The following is a 24,160-nucleotide window of genomic DNA, read 5'->3' on the forward strand; positions in this document are numbered from 1 at the left end:
CTGCCAAATGGCGATAGAGTGTTCCTTTACGGTATTTTATCCGACGAATAACTATTTGGACGATTAAATTTGGCAACATCGCGTTTGGAATGGCATCTCAAGAGGTTTAAGGCGCGGATATTGAAAGAAACTTTAACAGCAGAAAAAACGAGAATGTGCAAGTGATAGGTATGTAAATCTTTCGATATGTTTTCATACTTATTACATGAATATTATATGTTTTCAAGTACCACAGAGGAAACAAACAAATATCTACAAATATATTTGCGATTGAATGCTTAATATTATTTTGACAGATATTTAAGAATTAACACGTATCAGTTATCACCTTATATTCAGAATAGACTGAACTACCATTATTACAAGGTTTACTTTCAGCACGATTAGTATTATAAGTGGTTTAGGCCAATGATGTATCAGTAGTGTGGCTCAGTATCGGTAAAAAAAGATCAGTGAGTTAGATTGGATATTCTGATTTTATTTGAAATTGTTCAAACGGGTTGATCATTTGTGGCGTGCATTCTTAAAAACTTGTGTACTATAACCCCCATTTTGTATTCCTTGATGTGTTATACCCATTCTATAATATGGCTAAACATCATCCAGATTTGATTTTCTGCAGAAAACAACCGGGAGTTGGTAAGCATCAAATTTGTATTGAATTAGGTTAGGTTGCTTCCTTGAATTTAAGGTTACAATTAATTATAAACTATTAAATAGTTTAACAAAAATCCTGAACATTCTGTTATTTATGAAATTTACACTTAACGCTTTGATTGCCGTGGCAGTCGTAATATGTGCCAAACAAGTGTAGAAAAGTCAGTGCATTAAACGTTTAATTAGTTTGTTTTATCAAAACTATTCAGTTTTTCTTTTTAAATTATATGAAGGTAAGTTTGAGATCAAATAAATATATAGCGTGAAAAATTAACATTTTAATTTTATGGTTATTTCTAATTACTTGTCCGAGTTTTAATTCATTTTATATTTAATTTGTAATTTCATTCCGAAGAAGATTCGATACAAGAATCCAAATGTTAAAATTTAATAAGCACTTATCATTGAAATTGCATGTTAGTTTCTTTAATATCTAATTATTTTGTGTCCAGTTTAACAAAATGAAATTTTTTAACTTCAGCAATTGGAAGATTGTGTGAAAAGTGTGACGGCAAATGTGTCATATGTGATTCCTATGTTAGACCATGTACTCTTGTCAGAATTTGCGACGAATGCAATTATGGGTCTTATCAGGGAAGGTGTGTTATCTGTGGTGGACCAGGTGTTTCTGATGCTTATTATTGCAAGGAATGCACAATTCAAGAAAAGGATGTAAGTTTGTCTTCAATAAGGAAGAACTGTTTTTGACTACTTTAAATATATTACAATGAATGTCTCTTACTAGCATTACTATGAAAATTTAACATTACTCCGATATCCAATATCAGAATTTGAATAAATTTAATTTAATATGTTTTTAATCTGTTTCTAGAGGGATGGCTGTCCGAAAATTGTAAACCTTGGAAGTTCAAAGACAGATCTATTTTACGAAAGAAAGAAATATGGGTTCAAGAGAAGATAAGTACTGTAAAACAGACTTTAATTTGTATAATATAATTTTTCTTAAGTCCTGAATAAATAAGTTTATTTGTAAATGCAAATTTATAGTTGTGTTCCCAGGGACACATCCACCTCTCATGTAATAAATGATTTGTCCGTTTTTAAAGCAACCGAATAAAAATTCTAAACAAAAGTAGATATTATTTTATTTATATTTTTTATTTTTCACGCGGAATCTTAACTAGCGGTTCAAATAATTAAATCACTATAAATGGTGTTTGTTTCGTGAAAATAAAACCCGTATTGCATCGTTGTCGGCGGTCGAAGAACTCGTAAGCATTACGAGAAACAATGTTCTTTAATAGGAAGCAATTTGTACCACAAAGTACATAAGTAGTAACAAATAATATTCTTTACTGATATATTATCTCGTGTATCAACTATAGAATATCGTTAGATTTGTAATAAAATAGCTACTCCGGCGAGGACCCATTTACTAGGCTTGTCCTTAGTTCTCAAGTTAAAAGTCCACACGTAAGTGGGACCTCGTGATCGCGTTTTATACACAGGACATTCGTACATATTTCTCAAGTCCTGTTTATCGAGGGTAATTGCTCGAATATACATTATCGGCATTAGTGGATATAATTCTTTAAATCGAGAATCCGTGATGCATCCTGTTTGCGTGTCCCACCGTGCACCATCCATGTACAACCCATTTATGTATGCACCTTCCCTTGGCGCTGACCTGTTTTATTTTTGTGAAAATATTGTTAATAGTTTAGTAACAAAATTTAACAGTCGTAACTTTTCAAATAAATACGATGGATACGGTTTTTTTTAGACATTTTCTTGCAATATGTAAAAATTAAATTTTTATCGAAACATTTGGACTATGAAATTCGTACATACGTGATTTCGTCTTTGTATTTTCTCATAACTTCGCAATTTAAACACATTTTATCCAATGGCCATTCATTTCTTCTTGCAGTTTGTTGCATTATTGCAGTCAGAAATGATTGAGGATTGAAAAATCCACCTAGCCACACTGACGATGGAAGCTAGAAATTATTAATCCGTAAATGAATGATATTACGCGAAACGATCGACAAAACAATTTTGATTATTTTGATAGATGAAATAATTAATCCAAGTAAAAGTTACGTTAAAATCTGTAGTCCATTTGGCCAATTCGTTTATCCTATTAAGCATATCAGCAAACCAGTTATTCAATCCTAAGTCTGAAGGATAAGCTTTCTTTGTCCAAGATGGAGGGACACCGTCCATCATTATATAATTTTGTAAATCTTCCATTTCGGCATTTATCGTTAATTCACCCTGTCAATTATTATATTTTTAAATTAATTTTCTTTTTTATAATTCTGGCCAAATGTTTGATTACCTTTAATCCCAAATCCAATTCTTTGAGAGATCTTTTGAGTTCGTCGCACAAAAGGTTCATTCGTTCGCATTCCTGCAATGCAACCGTGACGAATGGCGTGCGATCTTCAATCTAAGATATTTTAATATGCATTTAAGCGATGCAATCTTTGTAAGTACGTATATGTATATATTAAATAAATAATTTCATTCGTTCAAACTCTCAATAAGCTCTTTTGTTATTTTTTAAATAGAAAACCGTAGGTTGCTTTGGTGGTTTTATACAAATTACGTATGAAATTGTAAATTGTGAAAAAATTTGATACCTTGCTGTGAAGTTCATGCATATTAAATTCTTCTGGTAGTTTGTCCAACAAGTCTTCTATAATTCCCTTAAGTTTGTCCTCTCTCGATATATCACCGCCCGCTGTATCGCTCACAGTTTGCGTCAGCATTTCCAGTAACGTTTTAAATAAATTTTGCGCGGTCGACGTTAAAAATCCTAACAAGAAACGTAGTTGTCTTCAACGTTCGTCAAGCTTATAGTCGATCGATGCAAGTTAAATTATAGTTACCGCTCCGAGAGTATCGTAAAGTGATTTTGAACCAATTTAAAGTAGTTTAAACCTTTTGTGTTGCATAAATCTCAGCGATATTTATCTGAAAATATTGTTAACTTACCGATTTCGGCGTTGGGATGAAGTCCATAAAGCACGGGACTCTCTGCTGGCAAATAGTCGCTTACGTATTGGTGGTACGCGTTATAATCGCTGTTCGGTGGCACCAGAAAATCTGGGGCTAGGTATAGTTCACCTGAATGGAGAACAACGATAATAGTAACGATAGGAAGAATGAAATTTATACGAAAAACTTGCCATCGACTAGTTCCTGTTGCAAATATTCCATTAAATACGTTTTACACAGTCGTCTGTCCCAATCGTCTGTTATATGGCCACCATACATTATTTCTCCGAACAGATAACGAAGATCCTCCCATGGTACTTTGATACTGTTTTCCAAATAATTATATAACACGGACACGCTGATCGTCAAGTCGCCAAAATTGAATGGATAAGACTGGCAACAGAAAAGAATAATAATTTCATAATTTTATTTCAAAGAAAATTACGAATAATAAAAATCTAAAGATTCTAAACAATCCAGTAACTACCAATAGTCATGATCTATAAGTTACGGGATGGAGGATATATTCTGTATAGTTAAACGAATCACGATTAGAATTACTCTGTTCCATCCCTGTGCTCCAAATTTTCGTCTTTCCGCGAGCACGGCATGATAATAACAAAGTGCAAACAATATGGCTTTAAACTCAGTTTCTTTGCTACAGGAGTCCAGAGTTTCTTGGGTGAAATTGTCCAGCGCTTTGTGGATGTTCGCTTTCACTCCCGATGGCGGTTCGTTGGTGATTTTTATGGCAGTTTCCAATATACCCTGCGCGTAATTTATTTATTAAAAGAAATTTTCGTATTCGAGTTTGTTGAAACGAGCAATTTTGGTTCGTCGATCACCTGTGGTATTATCGATTCGTGGGGATCGGAACTGGGCTCGGCGCTAACGAACAACCGGTAATCGTCGTGCGGGTTCTCCGAAAGTTGCTCCATTTTCTTCTCCAAAGTGGGCAACCATTTCCTTACCAAATGAATGTTTTGCAGAATCACCCAGTGACCTTCGTCCGCCGAGATGGACATCGCTGCCTCGGCTAAAACTTCTTGGCCCTGACCGAGCGACACATTGTGGAAGTTTCTGTCCTCCGAAGTGAAGCCCAATTGTTTCCCAAGGCTCTCCACGTCCTGAAATTTTCTTACTTCCCGTTACTCAAAAATTTACCGCCTTTTATAATTCACGTTTAATACTATCAAATCAACCTTTGACAAAACCTTTTACCTTTAACGGATCGACACCTGGGGAGAGGATAAAAAATACAGGTGTGATCGAACTGGTTTCTTCGAAGGATTTATTAAACGGTGGGGACGAGGGTTCTATAAATTTCGAGCCTAGTTTCTCTTCCACGAAGCATCTAGAAAAACCCACAGTTTTAGTCGAAAGTTCAGTACAGACCAACAAAATAATAATGATCAGCAAGTTGGTAGGAATTGTCGATTTAAAAACAGAGTCGATAGTTTTCTTTATCGATTAATATACAGGGTGTTCGGTTACCCCTGGGAAAAATTTTAATGGGAGATTCTGGAGGCCAAAATAAGACGAAAATGAAGAATACCAATTTGTTCATGGAGGCTTCGTTAAAAAGTTATTAACGTTTCAAATTTCACCTATTCTCGAATTTTTTTCTCGAAAGTGGGTAGGAATTCGAGGGTATGTCTAATGACCAAAAATTATTGCAATTGACCCCCGCAACCGAAAATAATTTTTCCAAAACGATTTGAAATTTTTTAATTTTGTCGAAAATTTTCACCCATTCTTGAATTTTTTTCTCGAAAGTAAGTAGGAATTCGAGGGTATGTCTAATAACCAAAAATGATTGTCATTGACCCCTGCAACCGAAAATAATTTTTTTGGAACCATTTGAAACATTTTTTTTTCACCGAAAAATTTATCCATTTATTTAATTTTTTTCTCGAAACTGGTTAGGATTTCGAGGGCATGTCTAATGACCAAAAATGCTTGTAATTGAACCCTGTAACTGAATAATTTTTTTTTAGTATGATTTGAAATTTTTTAATTTAATTGTTAATAACTTTTTAAAGAAGCCTCCATCGACAAATTGGTATTCTTGATTTTCGTCTTATTTTGGTGTCTAGAATCCCCCATTAAACTGAACATCCTGTATAAATTATACCTGAAAGCGTAAGTCATTCGATCCAGTCTGAGGCATCTCATAATGCACAGACGTTGCAAAGCAGTTTTGTTCTTCCAATCCTGAGGGAATGTTTCTCGTTCCGGTGTTTCCGATTCCACGAACTTTTTCCACCTCTTCGCGGCGCCCTCTATATCCTTTTCCAAATTTTGAAAGTCCGCCATTTGGCTCAGATACATAATCCCGCCCCAACCGACGTTCGTCAGAAAATCCACGGGGCTCTTTAAATCGGGTATGTACGGGAACCGCAAAAGGAAATCGAGTTCCGTTTGCGTTATTTCGTTGGACTGCATAAAAATCTGAAACAGTTTGAAACAGTCTCAATCTGTGGCTTCGTACGCTCGACAACCAAAGAAACAGTACACTTAACGAGTATTAAATTTTTTAACTTTTGAAACAATAAATGTAAATTTAATGAATTAAAAAAATAATAGTAAATTTTAACTTACGGTATCGAAAAACAATGAAAAATCGTTAAACGTGCTATAATAGATATATTGGGTTGGGGAAAAAGAAATCCATTGTTTTCACGTTTATTTCAAGATTTTATTTAATGTAAATTTCAAAAATTAATCAATTCGTCTGACATCGAAATATCGAGCTTCTTTTTTAATCCAGCTTTATGCAAATGGTTTAAAACTGTTTTGTGGTCGATCTTTAGCTCCTGAGCGGTGCAACGACTGCTAAAACGTCGATCTACTTCGATCATTTCGACATTGACTGTGACAGTATCGGGCCCATAAACATCATTCACAATTTTAGCCTTCTGGCTTGCATTTTCGCCTCTATCAAAGCAAAATTGTAAAATATACCGAATTTTCTCTTTGTTTTTATCTTTTACACCATGTAACTCACAACTGAATCGACCAATCGAAAAACTAAATTTTTTTCAGTAGAGAATGTCATTTTTCCAACGACCACAAGTCTCAATTTGTTTGGTCAATACTTTACCAAACAAAAAATAAATACCATCTGACAGTGAGTGAAAAATAATGGATCTCTTTTCCCCCTACCTAATAAATACTGCTATTACTTAACTAGATCTACGTAAAGAAATTTACTTGAATGGTCATTTGGCAAAGGAAAGTCAACTTGTCGGCTTCGAATAATCCTCTGCTGGTGTAAACGAACACCAAATAAGTGATGCTGTCGATCAAAAGCTGAACGCGTTTCGGCAAATTGTCCGAGGTCTCGCAGAATTTAATTGCATTCTGGAACACGACGCTGAAGGCCTTCAGTGAGAACTGATAGAGCATGTTTATTTTGCTGAGATCGTTTAGAACAAAGTATAAAAGGCTGGCTCTGGACGCGACTGTACGATAAATCTCTCGTGCTTCGTCGATCTTTACGGCCGTCACTTTAGCTTCCGCCACTTTTATTTCTATTTCCGCGGCAGTTTTCTTGGTAGTCTCCAGATTAATGACGAGATCTACGTCGCTCAGAATGTCTGGTCCGGCCGTTGATAGCCTTTAAGAAAACAATTGCTCGATCAAACGTACATCTTAATTTGTTTTATTCAATAATTGCACGTAGAATACAAAAGAAACGCTTGATATTATTTACAATCCCCTGACCTTTCGAAACAAATTTAACATTATTCATATCATTATTATTTCGCTTCGTACAATTTCTTTTTCGTATTCTACGTGGAAATGAAAAAATATTTTTGTTAAAATGCATCGCTTGCATAGCTTTTCAAACGATCGTTTACCTGTGTAGAAGATCGTCTTCCAGTGCTTTCAAAGTAATTTTAAATGTATTTTGTTGAGTAGTTAAGTTGGCTTTCTTGGTTTCCAAGTCGGGCCTTTCTGCTTTCACGACATCCCCTAGTAGTTGCTCCTCCAAACCATCTTTGGTTACCGTAAAATTTATAAGAGTCGTCTGCGCCTGTATTTCGGGCTTGTAATGAGGATTGGCCAGCTTCGTTTGCAAAATCAGTCGAAAACGGTGATCGTAATCCACTTCCTTGTCCCAAATCTTGATAGCCCTAACGAATTTGTCGTTAGAAATGTAACACATTTTTAATATCCCCGCGGCAGTACCTTCCTTTTTTTATTAGATCCCTCTTAATGATAGGATCCATGACAGGATCGATCGTTTCCATAATGTTTTCGAGCAAAACAATTCCTCCGTTCGCAATAGAGAATTCGATAAGCGTCAGATAATTTGGTTGCGTGAGCCTCAGTACTTGCATTTCATCTCCGTAACGATTTTTAATCCATTTCGATCCTTGTAACTGCGGGTCTATTATAAGAGGCCATCTCGTCGAGTTCATTAATATCGATGCATTTTCAGACGACATTCTGTCGGTTGGTAAACCTTAAAACGCATATTTACCGTTCAAAATGCCCCTTTATTAACACTAGATTTACGACCATTGATAGCACGTATATTTATTGATACCTCTCATGTTGACGATTACCTTAAAATACGATTTCTCTTTTAATTAGAATATGTATTCGTGTCATTGCATCAATCAAATTCAACACAAGTTGTTAAAAAATAATATTTACGTGTTCTGCAATTTTAAATATGGAATCTGACGTCCGTAAATCTAGTGTTAAAATTTATTCGTACAAGTTCATTTTCATGAAACTATCACCTTCGTTGTTCCACTGAGCGATCAGCGCATCGTCGGATAGTAAAGTTAATACGTCCAAGTCGGCTGTCCTTGGTATTTTTGTTTCCAAATTCTCCAAAAACGGCAGCCAATGTTCGTTCATCAAATCGGTTCTATACTTTCGCGTAAAGCATCCCATGTACGACAGAAATGCCGTCACAAGGAGAATGTCGCCTGGCACCGTCACGCCTGAACTCCGCAACCTAAACGTTAATTATTAAATTTGTTCTTTTTGTTCTAAACATCAACCCTTTGCAGACGATCGCAATCCGTATTTATCGTACGTCGAATCGTACCATCTGCAAACGGTTAATTGACAATTACAATCGACAATTCAACAAACGTTTTCACGGTTTCGGTCCATCTAATTTTCTCCGATGCTAAACCATTCACTAATCTGTTCGCAAGGTCGATGGTTAACGCGGTAGCATCGGCCTCGTCCTGGCATTTTTGTTTCTCCGCCAATGCAGCGTTCATTCTTTCCCCCAGGACGTCGAGCACTTTTTGCAATTCCTAGAAAACGATTCGAGTAGAAAGCTCTTCCATCTAGTCGCGTTACGTCTAAACGTGACCATTCTCTGTTTTCTCTAGGCAGATTTCAGATCGTCAAGATTGTCTCTGACAGTGGTAAAATCTTAACTTGCAGTTTTTCTTTTTTATGTTTAATATTATTTCCTATGTTTCCCCGATGACATTAAAAATTATTTCTAGCGAAATGCAAAGGTGCGAAGAGACACCATGAAACAGTGTTAATGAATATGTACATTAGTACTATCTGCTTCGACCATACTCACAGGATACAAATTTCATGCGACTTAAAAATTGTGTAAAATAAGGACCAGGTGTGACTAGCTATTATTGTGTTCGTAAATAGAAAATTACTATCCTTTGGCAGGTTTCGAACGAAATAATTACCGCCAAACGTGCTCTCAGAGAATTTAAATGGTCCATGGCAGCTTTCAATTCGGCGTTAGCTTGCGCGAGTGCAGCTCTCAGTGGCTTCACGGTTTCGTTGATATAATGGAAAACCATTATGTTTTTGACCCAGCTGCACAAGCCTGCGGCTGCCTGGGATTTTGAGTAAATAATCTCTGGATCGAATTCTAAAACAGTTCGATAAACACAGGAATATTTCAAGCTTCTTTTTTAACAGAATTTGAATGCTTATTTTAATTGTTTTTTTTTTATTTTCGATAGTTGACGGAACTCGATCGTCTACAGGTTTGCATCGTCTATCATCCCAGTCATCGACCAGAGTGACCTCGAACGTAAGTTAAGATTCTCGTATCTACATAGTAACGCTACTTTCCTATCGTGAATTTCAACTCAGGTACGATGCGTATGATACGCGCGCGTCTGACCATTAATCGCTTGTACTACTTGCGTTGAAATCGTGCCTATAAATTTGCAACGCTCGACTTTCTAAAAAATAATGCTTCGATCGAGAAAAAAATGTTCTCTTTTTTAACACCCCCACGGACTCGCACGAACCTTTGTTATTGATGTAGGGTTGAATGGCTCTGACAACTTCAGGATGAATGTTTTCTTTGTCGTAATTTCGCAGCTGCGATAGAAACGCATCCACGCTTCCCATCATTACCTTGCATGCTTTCCAACTTCTGTCTTTGGGTATTTGTCCTTTCGGAGCAAACAACACCAGAACAGCCTGTGCCACCATCGCTACTTGTTCCGGTGGTGTTCCAAACGACTTCAGTTCGGTCAGATTGCTCTGTAAATTTAACAATAGTTCAATAACCTGCTACCGATAACGATAAAAATAGTTAAACTTTAGACGCGTGTAGTTCCGAAACTGTTAGTGCTTTATCAATAATTCCGCCATTGTTAGAAGCGGTAAACCTTCCTCTTTGAAATGGTTTCTGGTTTTTGTCGATCCTACTCTCCGTTTTCGAGATATCGCAATTTATGTAAAGGGGTAATTTTTCTTAATTCGACTATCTCTGTCTCCGTCTGACTTGTCGCGTCGTACCTCTTCCTCGCGCGTGAGTCGAGACAGTCACGTGACCAAGAATTTACTACGCGCGCGCGGGATCAATGAACTCGCGACGTAAACAATGAAACGTAAACAAACGCTTCGGACCCTTATATCTCCGGAACTAATGAAGCTATCGACTTGTACGAACGCTCGTTTTAAAGGGCATTTCATACTCTATGCACTGAATATAACTACTTTCATAATTTATGCTGTCTTCTATATTTATTTTGATATTTACTTTGACGCTATATACTTAAAAATGTTTCAGCAATTCCTATTGATTGTACGACTGATGTGCGATAAAACTGGATTATATATTGTTTATTTAATTAATAATTCTAAAGGTTATCGTGCCTTATTCAAAGTGTCGAGAGCAGCTTCGGCTTGTCGAACGGCAGGTTCTGCTTTGGCCAGATCCTCGTCGCAACGTTTTTGTCTTTCAGCCACCGTTTCTTTTATTTCCGCTATTTTTGCTTCTTCCTCGGACACTGTCGATAAATATATATTTACACTACGAGAAAGTAACGAATACTACTTCCTGCGTAACCCTCTATGGCGCGCAGGACCGTAAACTGTACCAATGGTTTTCTCAGCTTCCGCCTTAGCGTTTTCAGCCCGAACTTCCGTGAGAATTGTGTCTGCAATTTCGTTCTTCTTGTTTAATTCAATTTCTTGGGCCGCCAGGACAACTCTTAATTCGCTAACCTATAAATTAATTTATTTCTTATTAAATTCAATAGGAGTATGCAGGCTTTGCTCTCCAAATTAACCCTTTTGCAAATCACGTGGCTCGTCGATTAAGAATAAAATGAAATCAATTTAGTTTTCAGTCATTCGCAAGATGTGTTTCGTTTTAAATAAGGTGAATGCGATTTACGTTGATTCAAGTTCGAATTTCTAGCAAAGGACTAATTATGCACTTACTTGGCCAGCGCACGATTCTAACTTCTCCAAGCCATTTTTTAATCGCTCGATCGTCGCGTTTATGTCGTAGGTCCTCTCCGTGAGCAATTTAGTGTACAAAGAAATTTGTTCTAAAAACGACTTCGGCGTCGTGTAATTGTACCGTTTCTCGAACTGCAAATAAATGGCGGAAATGTCGTTTACGCTGGTGTGCGCGAACGACATGAACAAAGAAGCCGATTGTTTGTAATTTCCTGGAAGGTCCTCTAATTCCTGCAACGGACAGTTGAATTTTACAAGTTCTCCGTCGGACTTTGTACCCAGAAATCGTCTTACTTGCAAGAATCTAGCGGAAACGGATCTCAAAGCTTCCAACGGCCAACTCTGAATCCAATTGATCGAAGTGTTGTTTACGATAGCCGGGAATTGCCTGGCTCTGGTTCGTAACGTGGCTCCAATTGGCGAAAAGCAAAGGACGCATTTCAATCGATTTCGTACTCGATCGATGAAAAATTTCCAACAGTTTTCGTTGCTGTCGATCATTCCGGTCTGCTTCACCTAAAATATGCGCGTCCATCGTGAAAGTTTTACTCTTCTCCTTCTTCTATCCGTATACGCGTTAATAACTTTTCTTAACCGGTCAACTGTGTTCGACTGCTATATCCGTCATGGAGAAATGGCAGTATTTTGTATCATGACGACTGTATTCTCCACGAATAAAATTTAGTCATCATTTGCTATCTAAATTCTAATTTTAGCGAAAACTAAAATATATTCATTTTCAAAACGAAATAAAACAAACAAGTGAACGCTACGAAAAGAGCTCGCCACAGCTGACTGGTTAATTGTTTCTTTTACAATATAAACAATTACCTCGTTTCTTACGGAATTCACAATGTTGTCGATGTCCTCGTCGGCGAATAATTCCGATATTTCGCCGAACGCGAGCATATCGTTTATAAGAACCAGGAATCTTTCATCAGCAACGTGAGAATCGGTCATCAAGAAAGTAATTCCGATTGATTTTAGTCCAGACTTTAAATATAAAGCTGCCAGGTCGGTCCGCAAGTCGCTCACCGAATATCCTGATTTTAATTGTATTTGGAAAACCTGGAAATTATCAAATTTCTTAACCGAACAATATCCGATTGAATATCGAAACTAAAAGTTATTCCGTACACAGGGTATTATTTAATCAAGTTTCGCTAAGTTGCAACTATTTTTTCTCGTAGAATTTCATCGAACGTATCTGATATTATTTATTTTTGAAAATGGTTGTTTGAGAAATACCTCTAAGCCTGATATGAAGGATGCAAGGGAGGAAAGAGATTGTTTCCCGCTTCCTCCGACGCCCACTAGGAGCGCATTTCCTCTCGGTGATTCCAAAATACGATTTATTTGACACACTTGATACATTGCGTCGTCGAATAGAACTAAATTCATCGCTCCTACCTGTACCAGAATACAAAGATCCAAATTCAAGTGGAACGTACATCTACTATTGGCAATTAAACTATACTAGTCGTTGCTGCAGTCGTTTTTCTTGTTCCAAGAAAAACTGAATTCGTAGGATTTCGTTTCGATCGATGACACGGAAGTATAAATTAAAATTAAAGTACTTGTCGATTCGATTACCAGTTCATTGTAATTCAGCAACGCCTCGTCTAGTAATTTTGTCAGCTGTTGCCAGTCTTTTATCGGCATATATTTCGGTTCGCCAATTCCCTCGGCGAAGTGACAATATATCGTAGGCTCGGAAAATATAATATTTTCGTCCACCTCCTGCGATTAAAAATATAAAGATGAAGTCGACGATAACAAGTCTCTGGAACACTCTCATAACGAACGACGCGGTACTTGCAGCCATATTTTTGCGAATCGACTCTTTTATCAATTGTTGAAATGTTTTTTTGTCATCGGAATTTACTAATTTATCGGAATACACTCTCGTCGCTTCGTGGACGTATAATCTTATTAAATGATTGGCCGTCGGCGCAGTTTCACCAGTAGCGAAAAGTATACCCTTTAAAGTGCAGCGAATCATAGTTTACAGATATTTATAAAAGTCCCTTAAAATATTAATTCGAATAATTCTTACTTGAAATATATTCGAAAGATCGCGTAGATTGAATACGTAATGAAATTTGACCGCAGTTGGCAGAAAGCTGGTAGAAATTTTCGCGTGACAGTACAACGCTGCTGCCAATAAGGGCTCCGCAATTTTAGTCAACGCTAAATTAAATTTATTGAGAGGATTTGTCAGATGCTGATCTAGTATCTGGCTATAGATCCTAACTAAATTCTCGTCGGACGGGAAGCTGCAACGAAAAATTAAATTTTTCACACAATATGCACTCCGCGGCGAAAAGATAGCGCGCTAAGTAATTCTTGTACTTTTCGTAAATGTAATTAAATAATAGTAATTTTTATATCGTATATCACTCTTCGGTAAATTAAAATTTGTTCTGTTCGCGGTAAATATTTTGTTATTATTGTAAGATATTAGAAATATCAAAAGCAACGCAATATATATTGTTTAAAAAGTAACAAAATTGTATACTTGTACAGTGTGCTATACAGGGTGTTTGGCCACCCCTGGGAAAAATTGCAATGAGGGATTCTAGAGGCCAAAATAAGACGAAAATCAAGAATACCAATTTGTTGATAGAGGCTTTGTTGAAAAGTTATTAACGTTTAAAGTTCCGCCCGTACTGAATTTTTTTCTCGAAAATTCGCAGGATTTTGGGGATATGTGTAATGACCAAAAGTGATTGTAATTGACCCCTGCAAGTAAAAATAATTTTTTTAGAACGATTTGAAATTTTTTAATTTCGTCGAAAATTCCTACATCAACTCGAATTTTTTTCTCGTAAGTGGTTAAGATTTGAAGGGTAGGTCTATTTACCAAAAATTATTGTAATCGACCCCTACAAACGAAAATAATTTTTCTAGAACGATTTGAAATTTTTTTTTCCGCCGAAAAATTTAAGCAGCTACCCCCCGTCGATTTTTCTTAAAAATTCGTTTTTCATGTTTAATAATTTTGTTTGACGTCCTATAAAAAAGTTGTCTAATACTTTTTTGTAGGTACCCATGAACTCTACTTCAGAAAAAAGTTTCATTGAAATATATTCACAATTATAGGATTTATTGTTGTTTGAATATTGGACCATTTTTATGGAGTTTTTCTCATTTTTCAGGGTCAAGGACCAACTTTTCGAATATTTTTAGAATTTCTACATATTCTCCACCAAAATACGCGTCGTTTGCTTTTTTAAACATTAAAATCCGTCAATCCGTTCAAAAGTTATGACATTTTAAAGATTCGCCAGAAATTTTCGGGCAACATTTCTGGCCATAAATTACATTTTCGATTAGGAATTTTTTTCTCGAAAATGCGTAGGATTTTGGGGGTATGTGTAATGACCAAAAATGATTGTAATTGACCCCTGTAACTAAATATAATTTTTTCAGAACGATTTGAAATTATTTTTTCCCGTCGAAAAAAGGCACCTAATTAGATTTTCAGTAATGAATTTTTTTCTCGAAAATGCGTCAGATTTCGAGGGTATGTGTAATGACTAAAAATGATTGTAATTGACCCCTGCAACCGAAAATAATTTTTTCAGAACGATTTGAAATTGTTGAATTTAATTATTAACAACTTTGTAACGAAGCCTCCATCAAGAAATTAGTATTCTTCATTTTCGTCTTATTTTGGCCTCTAGAATCCCCCATTAAAATTTTTCCCAGGGGTGGTCGAACACCCTGTATGCATCGTAAGCTTACTTGACTGCGAAAACGGCAAAATGCCTCTGCAAACGGGGATCTATCGTGAAACTTCCTGCTGTAGGATTCATGCAGGAGACGTATTGCGTATTGTGAATTTCCTTTATGGTTAATTTCGTTCTATCGTACCTAAATTTTTAATTATTTATTAAAAGAAAATTACCCATAGAATATAACATACAGTATGTTAACGTCTTTATACCAGTGATTGTAATCAATGTGCTGTCTAAAGAGTGTATGGGGCTGCACGGTGCCGTAAGTATCGACTTCAGGCATGTTCATATCGTCGATGAAATATATTAGCTTCTTCGTGCCCGGTGGACCATAATTCCTACCAGTTTTTTTCTCCAGATGTTTTTCCATATTCGATTGTAGCATTTCTGTAAAAACGAACACTCTTGATAATAAAAAAAAAAGAAAATTCATGCAGTCGAGTCCAAGTGTTAATCACCCGAGGAAGTATAGTAATTGAGGGGTAGGTTGGCGACATTATATTCGTCCGGAAGAGATCCCAATTTCTCAGCCACGATCACGCTCTTCCCGGAGCCTGCGGCGCCTATCAACATCACTGGCATTTTTTTCTCGATGAGAATGTCCAGGAAAAAGTGTAAATATGCCGTTTCGCCGGTTGGTACCAAAGTGGACTGAAAAAACACAAATATTTTCCAAAATGTTTACCGTTAAACGTATAGAAACAATTTTAACGTTTCGCGAAGCTGAATAAGAATCTATAAAAGTCCCAAGTAGAGCCAGTTTTTAAATAAAGGGACGTTTTAACGAACTTGCAGCGGTACATCGTGATCCAACTCGAACTGCTTCACATTCTCGGTCCAGGGGACCAACTTTTTCGTGTCTTCTTCGATGAAATAATTGAACACGTTGCCACCGGTGGGGAATTTGATCGTTTTGAATTCGTTTTGCCACCATTTGTTGAACTCGTTTCGCCAGTCGATTAGCTGGTCTTGAAAAGTAGCCGAGCCGAATGCCCAAATGCAAGCGAACGCAAAATACAGTTCGTACCTTGGACGACGAGAGATTTCAATTTAAAGATCGCAATTGTTCAATTCCATCGTACGTATTTTGGCCGTGTTAATGCTTGTTTGTACCATTCCTTAGGGCAGTCCTGCGGTACGTTTTCGTTCGTCAAAAAACAATCCAACAAATTGCAAAGCATCTCTACATGACAGATCTCTGGCAACGGAGTTATTTTCTTAAACTTATTTTTCATCGCTTCTACGAGCGGCGGGACATATTTATCGAACAGGATAACCAAATTTGCCCTTTCGGACGGTTCTCTCGTATCTATCCAGCTGACTGAAAATCTACATTAATTATACAATATTTTTTGTTTCTTTTTCAATTTTATTATCTACTTTAGTACAATCTATCAGATGACGATATGTAACACTGATTAAAAGGGTATGTTTTGAAATATTTAATGAGTTACTACTGTTATTTAATATTTACAGTTGTTGAAATAAGAAAGACTTTACTTACGGGTACCATCCAATATCTTGTGGGTTTATGTAAAGAATTCCAGCCCTGGAAACAGTAGCTGGCGTTGCTGTACTGAAATTTATTTGCAAATATTTTGTAATATGATTAGCCATCGAATCAACAACAATTTTTCGAGTTAAAAAGAAAAATTACGCGTACGAAACATTTTTAGAACCGTTATTTGTATAATTACTAGACTTCACGCACATGCATATTTTTTTTAGGAAAAAGATAAAATTATTAAAAGAAAATTCAAGGTTTGATACGTTATCGACAGTCTAATTAGATATTTGTATCAATGAGAGTTTCGTATATAGTTTGTATAAAAAGTTATTAATACCGAAGGTTGGAAATTTCGAAAATGAGTCTCATTTGATCCGTCAAAGCGATTCTTTCGTTGCTAGCCAATGTCAGCACCTTGTTATCATCCATCACAGTATTCAACGATTCGATCCACATTGGATCTATGTCCCCGTCGAATATGATCCACTTTGGATCGGTTCCTGACATTTTTGCTTGGTCTCTCATTAACATCGAGAACAATCTAATCAAATTTTTCAGTTATCACTAACGTATGTATTAAATAAGGAGAGAAAAATAGAAAAGAAGAGTAAGTGTAAGAAATACTTATACCATCTCGATATAAAGAATAGAAAAAGTATGCGTTTGACAAAGTGTCAAAAGAGGCAAACAATCAAGCCAATAATAAACGTAACATTTCTTAAAGGACTGTACAGCAGAAAGATACAAACCCACCCGTCTTTCCATTCTCGAGTGGCTGGATTAATGACTCCAAAAAGCTCGTCGTTGGTCACAGCTTTTGGATTCAAATCGTTGTAATACGGTTTTAATTTTTGGTTGAAGTAAGTTTGATTTAGCGTCTTCCAAACTTGCGTTTTTCCTGTTCCAGCGAAACCAACGATGAAAACCGAATGACGAACGTGAAGTAATTCTTCCAGTTGTACCACCTGATTTCATTCGATTTTTCGTCGACGTGTGACGAAAATTTGTTACTCGATAGCAAATAAACGAGTAATGCTCCAAGAGAACAGGAACATTTAATAATTACTTTTAATATGAATCCATCTTCCGGCTGTAACTTTAAATCGACAGCGGACTCCTTGACCGTTAATTCAAAATCTAAATCTCTTTTCCGCGGCACATCCAAAGCAGGAAATAAATCGCCTAAATGAAAAAAACTATTATTTAAAATAAATCTCTGAAGATTCAACAGTAGTTTTTCTCTTATATGTAGTTTTTAATTGCACGAAAGACGCTTAATGTAATGTCACAGACACGGTATTCGAGTAAACCTTACATCCAATTTTTTTTTTCAATAGTGCATAAGAATTTGGGGGTATGTCTATTCACCAAAAATGATTGTAATTGACCCTTATAACCGAAAATAATTTTTTTAGAACGATTTGTAATATTTTAATCTTGTCGAAAAATTTCACACCTTCTCGAATTTTTTTCTCGAAAGTGGGTAGGATTTCGAAGGTGTGTCTATTCACCATAAATAATTGTAATTGACCCCTGCAAGTAAAAATAATTTTTTTAGAACGATTTGAAATTTTTTAATTTCACCGAAAAATTTCATTGCCTACTCGAATTTTTTTCTCGAAACTGAGTAGGATTTCGTATATATATCTATTTACCAAAAATGATTGTAATTGACCCCCGCAACTAAAAATAATTTTTTTAGAATGATTTAAAATTTTTTAATCTCGTCGAAGAATTTGTCCGTAAGGTGTAAGGTTTATTCATGTACCTCGACTGTGGTAATATCTAATATATTTACCGATAAGTCCCATAAAGACAGGCACATCGTCCGTAACAATTTTTGGAACGTTGAAGTCCCTGAGTGCTCTCATCAATACTTGATCTTCGGCCCTCTGAGGATCGTCCCTCTTTAATTTCCCAGCGACGACCAGAACCGACTTAATCGCTCTCAAGCCCCAATCATAATGATCTTGCTTCGACAAAAGTTCTCGACAGAGTTGGTAAAGCGTTATGAATTTTCCAGCCAATAGTCTGGCCTCTTGAAATCCTTCGGCCACCAGCATTATTTCGCAGATCAAGTCGAAATCCGGGACTACCATCGCGCAGGGCCTTTAAAATAAATTAGAAAACCGTTTGTGAGAATCTTAACGGCAGTAGGTTCTCTGTGAGTGTTTTATTTTAAAAAATTATATGTATTGGATTTTACCGAAATAATGTTTTCAAGTTTTCCGGCAATTCCGTTCTTCCAGCATATCCGGGGTTCATAGTGATGAACATACCGACAGTGGGGACGAGATTCAGTTCCTCCTCGAAGAAAAAGAATGTCGGTTTGCCGCTCTTTATTCCGTCTAGTACTGATTTCACTTGTACAGCAACTACCGAGAGCACCTCCACCGAAATTCGATTGAACTCGTCGAAACAGCCCCATGCTCCGACTTGAGCAAGACCCTTGTAAATATTTCCACAGGACTGTGGAAATATAACAGAAGGATAGCGCACTGTACAAGTATACAATTTTTTAACAATTTTGAAAACACATGCAATGATGTTTTTCTATATATTTCTAATATATTATTAACTGAAGAGTGATACATAATATTGAAACTGTTATTATTGAACTATATTTACGAAAAATATCAAAATTAATTAGCGTGATATCTTTTTAATAGTATAGTTGTTGACCCTTGTTGTAAAAATATCTTGAATAACAGAGGAACAGGGAGAAAGTTATTACCTCCGTTCGATATTACCTTGTAGTCCATTTGTTCAGAACAATTGAACACGTACACCATTTGGCCCAATGCTCTCCCCAAATCTTTCGTGGTTTCCGTTTTGCCGGTTCCTGCTGGCCCAGCAGGTGCTCCCCCCATTACCAGATGCAAAGATTGCGTTAACGTGATGTAACATCTGTCCGTTAACGGTGTTATTACCAGTCGCGGAACGTTCCCTAAATATTCGTGATTGTATCTGAAGGATGCGTCGCAAATATCCGCGTAACAATCGTGAGCTTTGTCGTTCCACCTGAAATATTATTTTATCAAAAATATTGAAAATTACTGTCGGTGTAACGGAACTTTGAATTTAATCAAAACCAAAGATCGATCGAAAATTTTGTGGAAAATTGAATGAAATTGTTCGGTAAACCGTCTGACCTGTGCCTCAGCTGTGACTGCCACTGAAAACTGGAAGAACTATCAGCCTTCATCGCGATCATTTTCGCGACAACGTCTCTGGCGTGCACGTCGATCGTGCAGATGGTCATGATCTTCCTTCTGTCGCCCTCGTCCAAGTCTCCGCAAAGTATCGTGATCAGAGCGTTCAGCTGATAGATCTGTTTCCTCTGGTAATCTTTAAACGCGTTCTCGAAACCCTCCTCGAGTCTCATAAAGGCCATGTTCACCTCGGTCGTCCACCAAATTTGACTGCCGCAAAGAGCCGGTTGAGCTTCGTAATCCAAGATCCACTGTTCCCTTGGTTTCTCCTCGTAAGTAGCCACTGCTTGAGATATGCGATTCCTCACGGTTCTTTTCATCGCGTCTGTCACGTTGTTCAACCAGTTTTCTACCTGAAAGAGTAATTTTTACAAAACAGTTGCAGACTATAACCCTTTGCACTCCGAATTTCAATTTTGTTACCAGCAGCTCCCAGCACTTTCAAGTATTTTACTTGAAATTTACGTTAACCAATAGAGTAATTTAAACAAACAGAGGAACAAACAGATTCAATTAATTATCTCTTTGGTTTGGACTTGGAAAAATATCGAGTCACACTCAACATAGAAGTGCAAAGGGTTAACACCTGCAACGAGCAGAACAGAAAAGAAACATTTTCCAGGAAGTTTTTCCAACTGATTTAACAATTTAAAATCCCCCCACCGATACAGTAATAATTTTTAAAAAGTGTTTTGTTACGTTCACAAAAGCAATTTGCAAATTACTTTTCCGCTACAGTCGCAAAAACGGTAAATCGACATGCGTTCGCCGTCCTTGGCGATCATGGTAATCGCGATCTTGGTTCGTTTTTCGCCGTCCATTTTCCATTCCAAATCCGCGATGGAATCGTACAATTTTGACAAGTGCACGCAAACCAGTTCCGGACTATTACCTTGCGAAATAATTATCGAGTCGTTAGGCTTTCTATCGCTGAATGGTTTAAGAAGGATTTAGAAAAGGTAATAAGCAATTTTTAAAACTGGTTAAAAGTAGTTTCGGAATAATTGAGATTTGTCTTAACCGTTGCTTAAAATATCTAGAAGATCGGCTGCTGACACGAAGTAAAATCTCGGATAAATTAATCTTTTCGTTTCCAAGTAATCCGCCAATGCTTTTTCGCAATTGTTCAACTGGATTTGCAGCTCTTCCAGTTTTTCCAGAAGCTTCGGTCGATTGGTTGCTTTCACGATGTTCAAGTTGCTCAGCATTTCCCGTAGCAATTCCTTAAAAAGTACATCGACGCTTGTAATTTCTCCCTGCATTAAGTAAAAACGCTACGAAAGAATACTTTAAAGTCCTTGTCGATTTTTTCGAACCGTTTCGAGTCATCCGGAAGTTGGCTTCTGATATCTTCCGAGCCAATGAAGATACTTTCAAGGTGCATCCATGCTCGTTGCACTTCGAACCAGGCGTGAATCACCGCGTCTGCGGTGCTCAGCTTCTTCTGCCAATCGAGAATCTCGTCGAGAAAGTATCCCACAAATTTCGAACTCATCATATTCTGCAGTTGCACCTGTTAACACTCGTCGTTAGTAAAACAATCAATCTAACCCACGGAGAAATTTTATTCGTTGAATGCCTGATTGTCTTCGAGAATTTCGATAGCTTCCTCGGAGATTTTAAGGACGCTTAGTTTCGTACGTTCGTGCGTCTCTTTCTGAAATTCGAGGTTGCTCCAAGTATCGAGAAGTTCTTTCAATACTTTTTCCATCGCCATCTCTTTGACCGATTTAGCGACAATGTCCTTAACTTCTTCTTCGTATTTGTGCAGTTGGAGTTTCAACAAATCATTCAAGGTCGTACTGTCGGACATACTAAAGGCCACCTATCGCAAAACGCAATTCGTTTCTGACACAATTCTACCCAGAAAAGTAAGTCGCGTTTGACCATCGATCGATATTTCTACTCGAGCTCGATTCCAAGTCGATTTTATGAACAGAATAACGAATATATATGTTAAGTTGAGTTATGTTGAGATCAAGTAATTAATAACCTTTGTCTCAGCCATCAATTCTCTCCAATGTCTGTCTCTGATTGCTGGATTCTGCAATTCCGCAACAGCTCTTAACGACGCCATCATGTTTCTCACTTGTGCTTCAACGTCCGAGTATACTGACCAAGGACGTACATCCTTGTCCAATTCTACGAGAGAAACAATGTGAAAAGTCTCAAGAAACGATGGACAGAATTTGGTATGAAAAAGAAGAAATGTTTCTCACGTCTCAGTTCTCGTAAAAGTTTCTTGCACTCTTGGTCCATCCATTCTACGTCGATCTTTTTCCAAACGGTTGTTTTCCATTCGTTCAAACTGGTGTTGATAACATTCACGTAATCCCACACGGTTTTCAAAAGTTGTATCTCTTTTCGTATGAGTTTGTTCACCTTAAACTCGGGCATTTCTTGTTCGAAGATTGCAGACTGATCTTCAAGATTTTGTTCTTCCTTGGAGAACTTTAAAGTTTCTTCGTATATTTTGTCTAGTTTCTCGTAAGGATGCGTGCAATCCGTACTGCGAATAATCGAATCAATTTTTTTGTTTTTTATAAATATGACTTTTTAGCAAAAATATGTCTAATTAATTACGCGCGTACTATTATTACTGCTAGGAGCTTACTTGAAAACGTCCTCCTTGCGAAATTCGTCCAAGAAACGCTGCTGTTTGAAATCGTAGTAGCTCAATCTTTTCTTCAAGAGTTCGATTTGTCGAGTCATCAAAGGCTGAACGACTTGTTTAATTTGTGCAGCCACTTTCTTCAACGTCTCCCAACGATCAGGCAATTCCGTTAACCAATCAAAAATCTTCGGCGACAACGTTACTTGATAATGCTGTAAAAGTTCTACCGTTTTCTGGAAAAATGAATCGACAAATTTTCAAACGGTATTTACAACTACGAGAAAGTATCAAAATATTAGATTTATCGTAATTTTACCTTAATAGGATCGAACATATCTTCGATTTCAAATTGTCGATCTCTGATCTCCTTCAAGTAATAAATAGTCTCCAAAAGCGCATCGTAATCGTCTTCGAGGATGTTGTGCGAAAAATTTTCCATAGCTGCCTCCAAGAACTTTTCCAGCTCCTCCAATCTGAAAACGAGTTCGTTAAAATATCTCGAAATATCGAATCACTTTTTAAAATAATTACTGCGTGGTAATTCGTTTGACTAAATATTCCTTCAGCACGTTGGCCCATTTGCAAATTATGTTCATCAGGGTTTGTTTAAAGGGCTTCAGATCGAGCCTCAGCCAGCGTCGAATGACGTGTTCGTTCGGTATTTGATCGCATTTCTCGTACAGATCCATAAAATAATCAATTTCTCGTTTGAAGTCCGCCAAATCCGGCGCTTTTGGTTTCATATTCTCCGGAATATACTCCGGTTGTTCTTCGAGCATTTGCCTTTCTTCGGGTGTAACGTATCGAGAAAATTCAAGGAAGTAATTCAAATATGCCTGTCTGTCGTCCGACCATAACCAGGAATAAGTTTCATACGTCTGAAAATAGGTGAAAAGGAGACGTGTGATAATCTTTCTATAGCGGTTTACACTTGTTAACGAACCTGAGCATATTCCCTTGCTTCCACCAAGGCTAATTTCACTCTGTTGCTGGTCTCTTCCAACATAAATACGATACCGTCTTCTTCTGCCAGATCGGCCTTTGGAAACAAACAATTGTTATTGACTGTGAGTCGACGAAGGTCTCGATAATAAATATACCGCGTAATGTTCTCGTTCTTCGACGATTTGAGTATCGACGCGTGGTATAAAGGTACCCATCTTCATCATATCGAGCAACAGTCCTTCGAAGAAAGCGAAGAATCCATCAGGATCGTTCATATCCACCGATGGTTGGAAATTAATACTGGGATTCTTTCTCGTGAAAACAGAACGAACATCAGAATTATTGGAAAAAAGTAGACGGAATTAACAATATACAATAGATGTATGTACCTAAATAAGTTCAATGTTGGGAAAATTTTATACTCTTTAGAACGAATAAAAGTTATTTATAACAGTATAGTATATGTGTTTACCCCTAAGCACACTTGTATTTCGAACAACGGCTCCATGTCACCATCAGGATCAGTTTCATCCAATATATAACAAATACTGTGACGAGGAAAGGTTTTAATTTTCAAAATTTCTGTCGCAAATAAAAAGTCAATGAACTCACCTTGTGGAGACTGCTTGAACGAGCCCTTTAGAAATTAAATTGTCAACGTAGGTGAGATATGGTTGCCATTTCTCGCGTCGAATCGCTAACGTCTCTTCGTCGACCTCTTCCTCTTCTTCTGCTTCCTCTTCTTCTTCCCCTTCTCCTTCTCCTTCATCTTCTTCTTCCAGTAACTTTGCATCTTCCATCTCCTCGTTCA

The 24,160-nt window shown here is 37.0% G+C and overlaps 2 protein-coding genes across 3 annotated transcripts; one reads left to right on the forward strand and one right to left on the reverse strand.

Annotated features, from left to right (window-relative positions):
• Window positions 1-51: 51 nt before the first annotated feature.
• On the forward strand, window positions 52-1,744 carry Phf5a (PHD finger protein 5a). Of its 2 annotated transcripts, XM_076769264.1 has the most exons (4): window positions 52-168; window positions 379-639; window positions 1,139-1,329; window positions 1,490-1,744. In XM_076769264.1, the coding sequence occupies exons 2-4, from the start codon at window positions 588-590 to the stop codon at window positions 1,577-1,579; spliced, it is 333 nt and encodes a 110-aa protein (XP_076625379.1). In that variant the 5' UTR covers window positions 52-168; window positions 379-587; the 3' UTR covers window positions 1,580-1,744. The 2 variants fall into 2 exon arrangements, with proteins under 2 accessions (XP_076625379.1, XP_076625378.1); XM_076769263.1 differs by lacking the exon at window positions 52-168 and having other exon boundaries at window positions 177-639.
• Window positions 1,745-1,936: 192 nt separating this feature from the next.
• LOC143343895 (dynein beta chain, ciliary) lies at window positions 1,937-23,890 on the reverse strand. The gene is made up of 52 exons (XM_076769256.1): window positions 23,822-23,890; window positions 23,505-23,657; window positions 23,348-23,443; window positions 22,936-23,282; window positions 22,721-22,877; window positions 22,405-22,637; window positions 22,010-22,299; window positions 21,784-21,932; window positions 21,370-21,615; window positions 21,079-21,303; window positions 20,812-21,013; window positions 20,516-20,682; window positions 19,731-20,143; window positions 19,329-19,599; window positions 18,785-19,047; window positions 18,377-18,687; window positions 17,645-17,760; window positions 17,332-17,543; window positions 16,916-17,119; window positions 16,576-16,647; window positions 16,185-16,400; window positions 15,861-16,098; window positions 15,530-15,722; window positions 15,281-15,458; window positions 15,079-15,207; window positions 13,388-13,607; window positions 13,151-13,312; window positions 12,925-13,071; window positions 12,580-12,741; window positions 12,163-12,399; window positions 11,626-11,847; window positions 11,311-11,562; window positions 10,965-11,091; window positions 10,741-10,874; window positions 9,885-10,122; window positions 9,309-9,496; window positions 8,737-8,906; window positions 8,376-8,596; window positions 7,816-8,092; window positions 7,485-7,760; window positions 6,835-7,240; window positions 5,756-6,072; window positions 4,843-4,975; window positions 4,467-4,748; window positions 4,183-4,389; window positions 3,813-4,014; window positions 3,619-3,750; window positions 3,264-3,439; window positions 2,960-3,070; window positions 2,722-2,895; window positions 2,470-2,618; window positions 1,937-2,305 (listed from the first exon to the last, which is right to left on the reverse strand). Exons 1-52 carry the CDS (start codon window positions 23,855-23,857, stop codon window positions 2,011-2,013), a joined length of 10,734 nt encoding a protein of 3,577 aa, XP_076625371.1. The 5' UTR covers window positions 23,858-23,890; the 3' UTR covers window positions 1,937-2,010.
• Window positions 23,891-24,160: the final 270 nt, after the last annotated feature.

The sequence above is a fragment of the Colletes latitarsis genome, chromosome 7 (genome assembly GCF_051014445.1).
Source record: "Colletes latitarsis isolate SP2378_abdomen chromosome 7, iyColLati1, whole genome shotgun sequence".
NCBI lineage: Eukaryota > Metazoa > Arthropoda > Insecta > Hymenoptera > Colletidae > Colletes > Colletes latitarsis.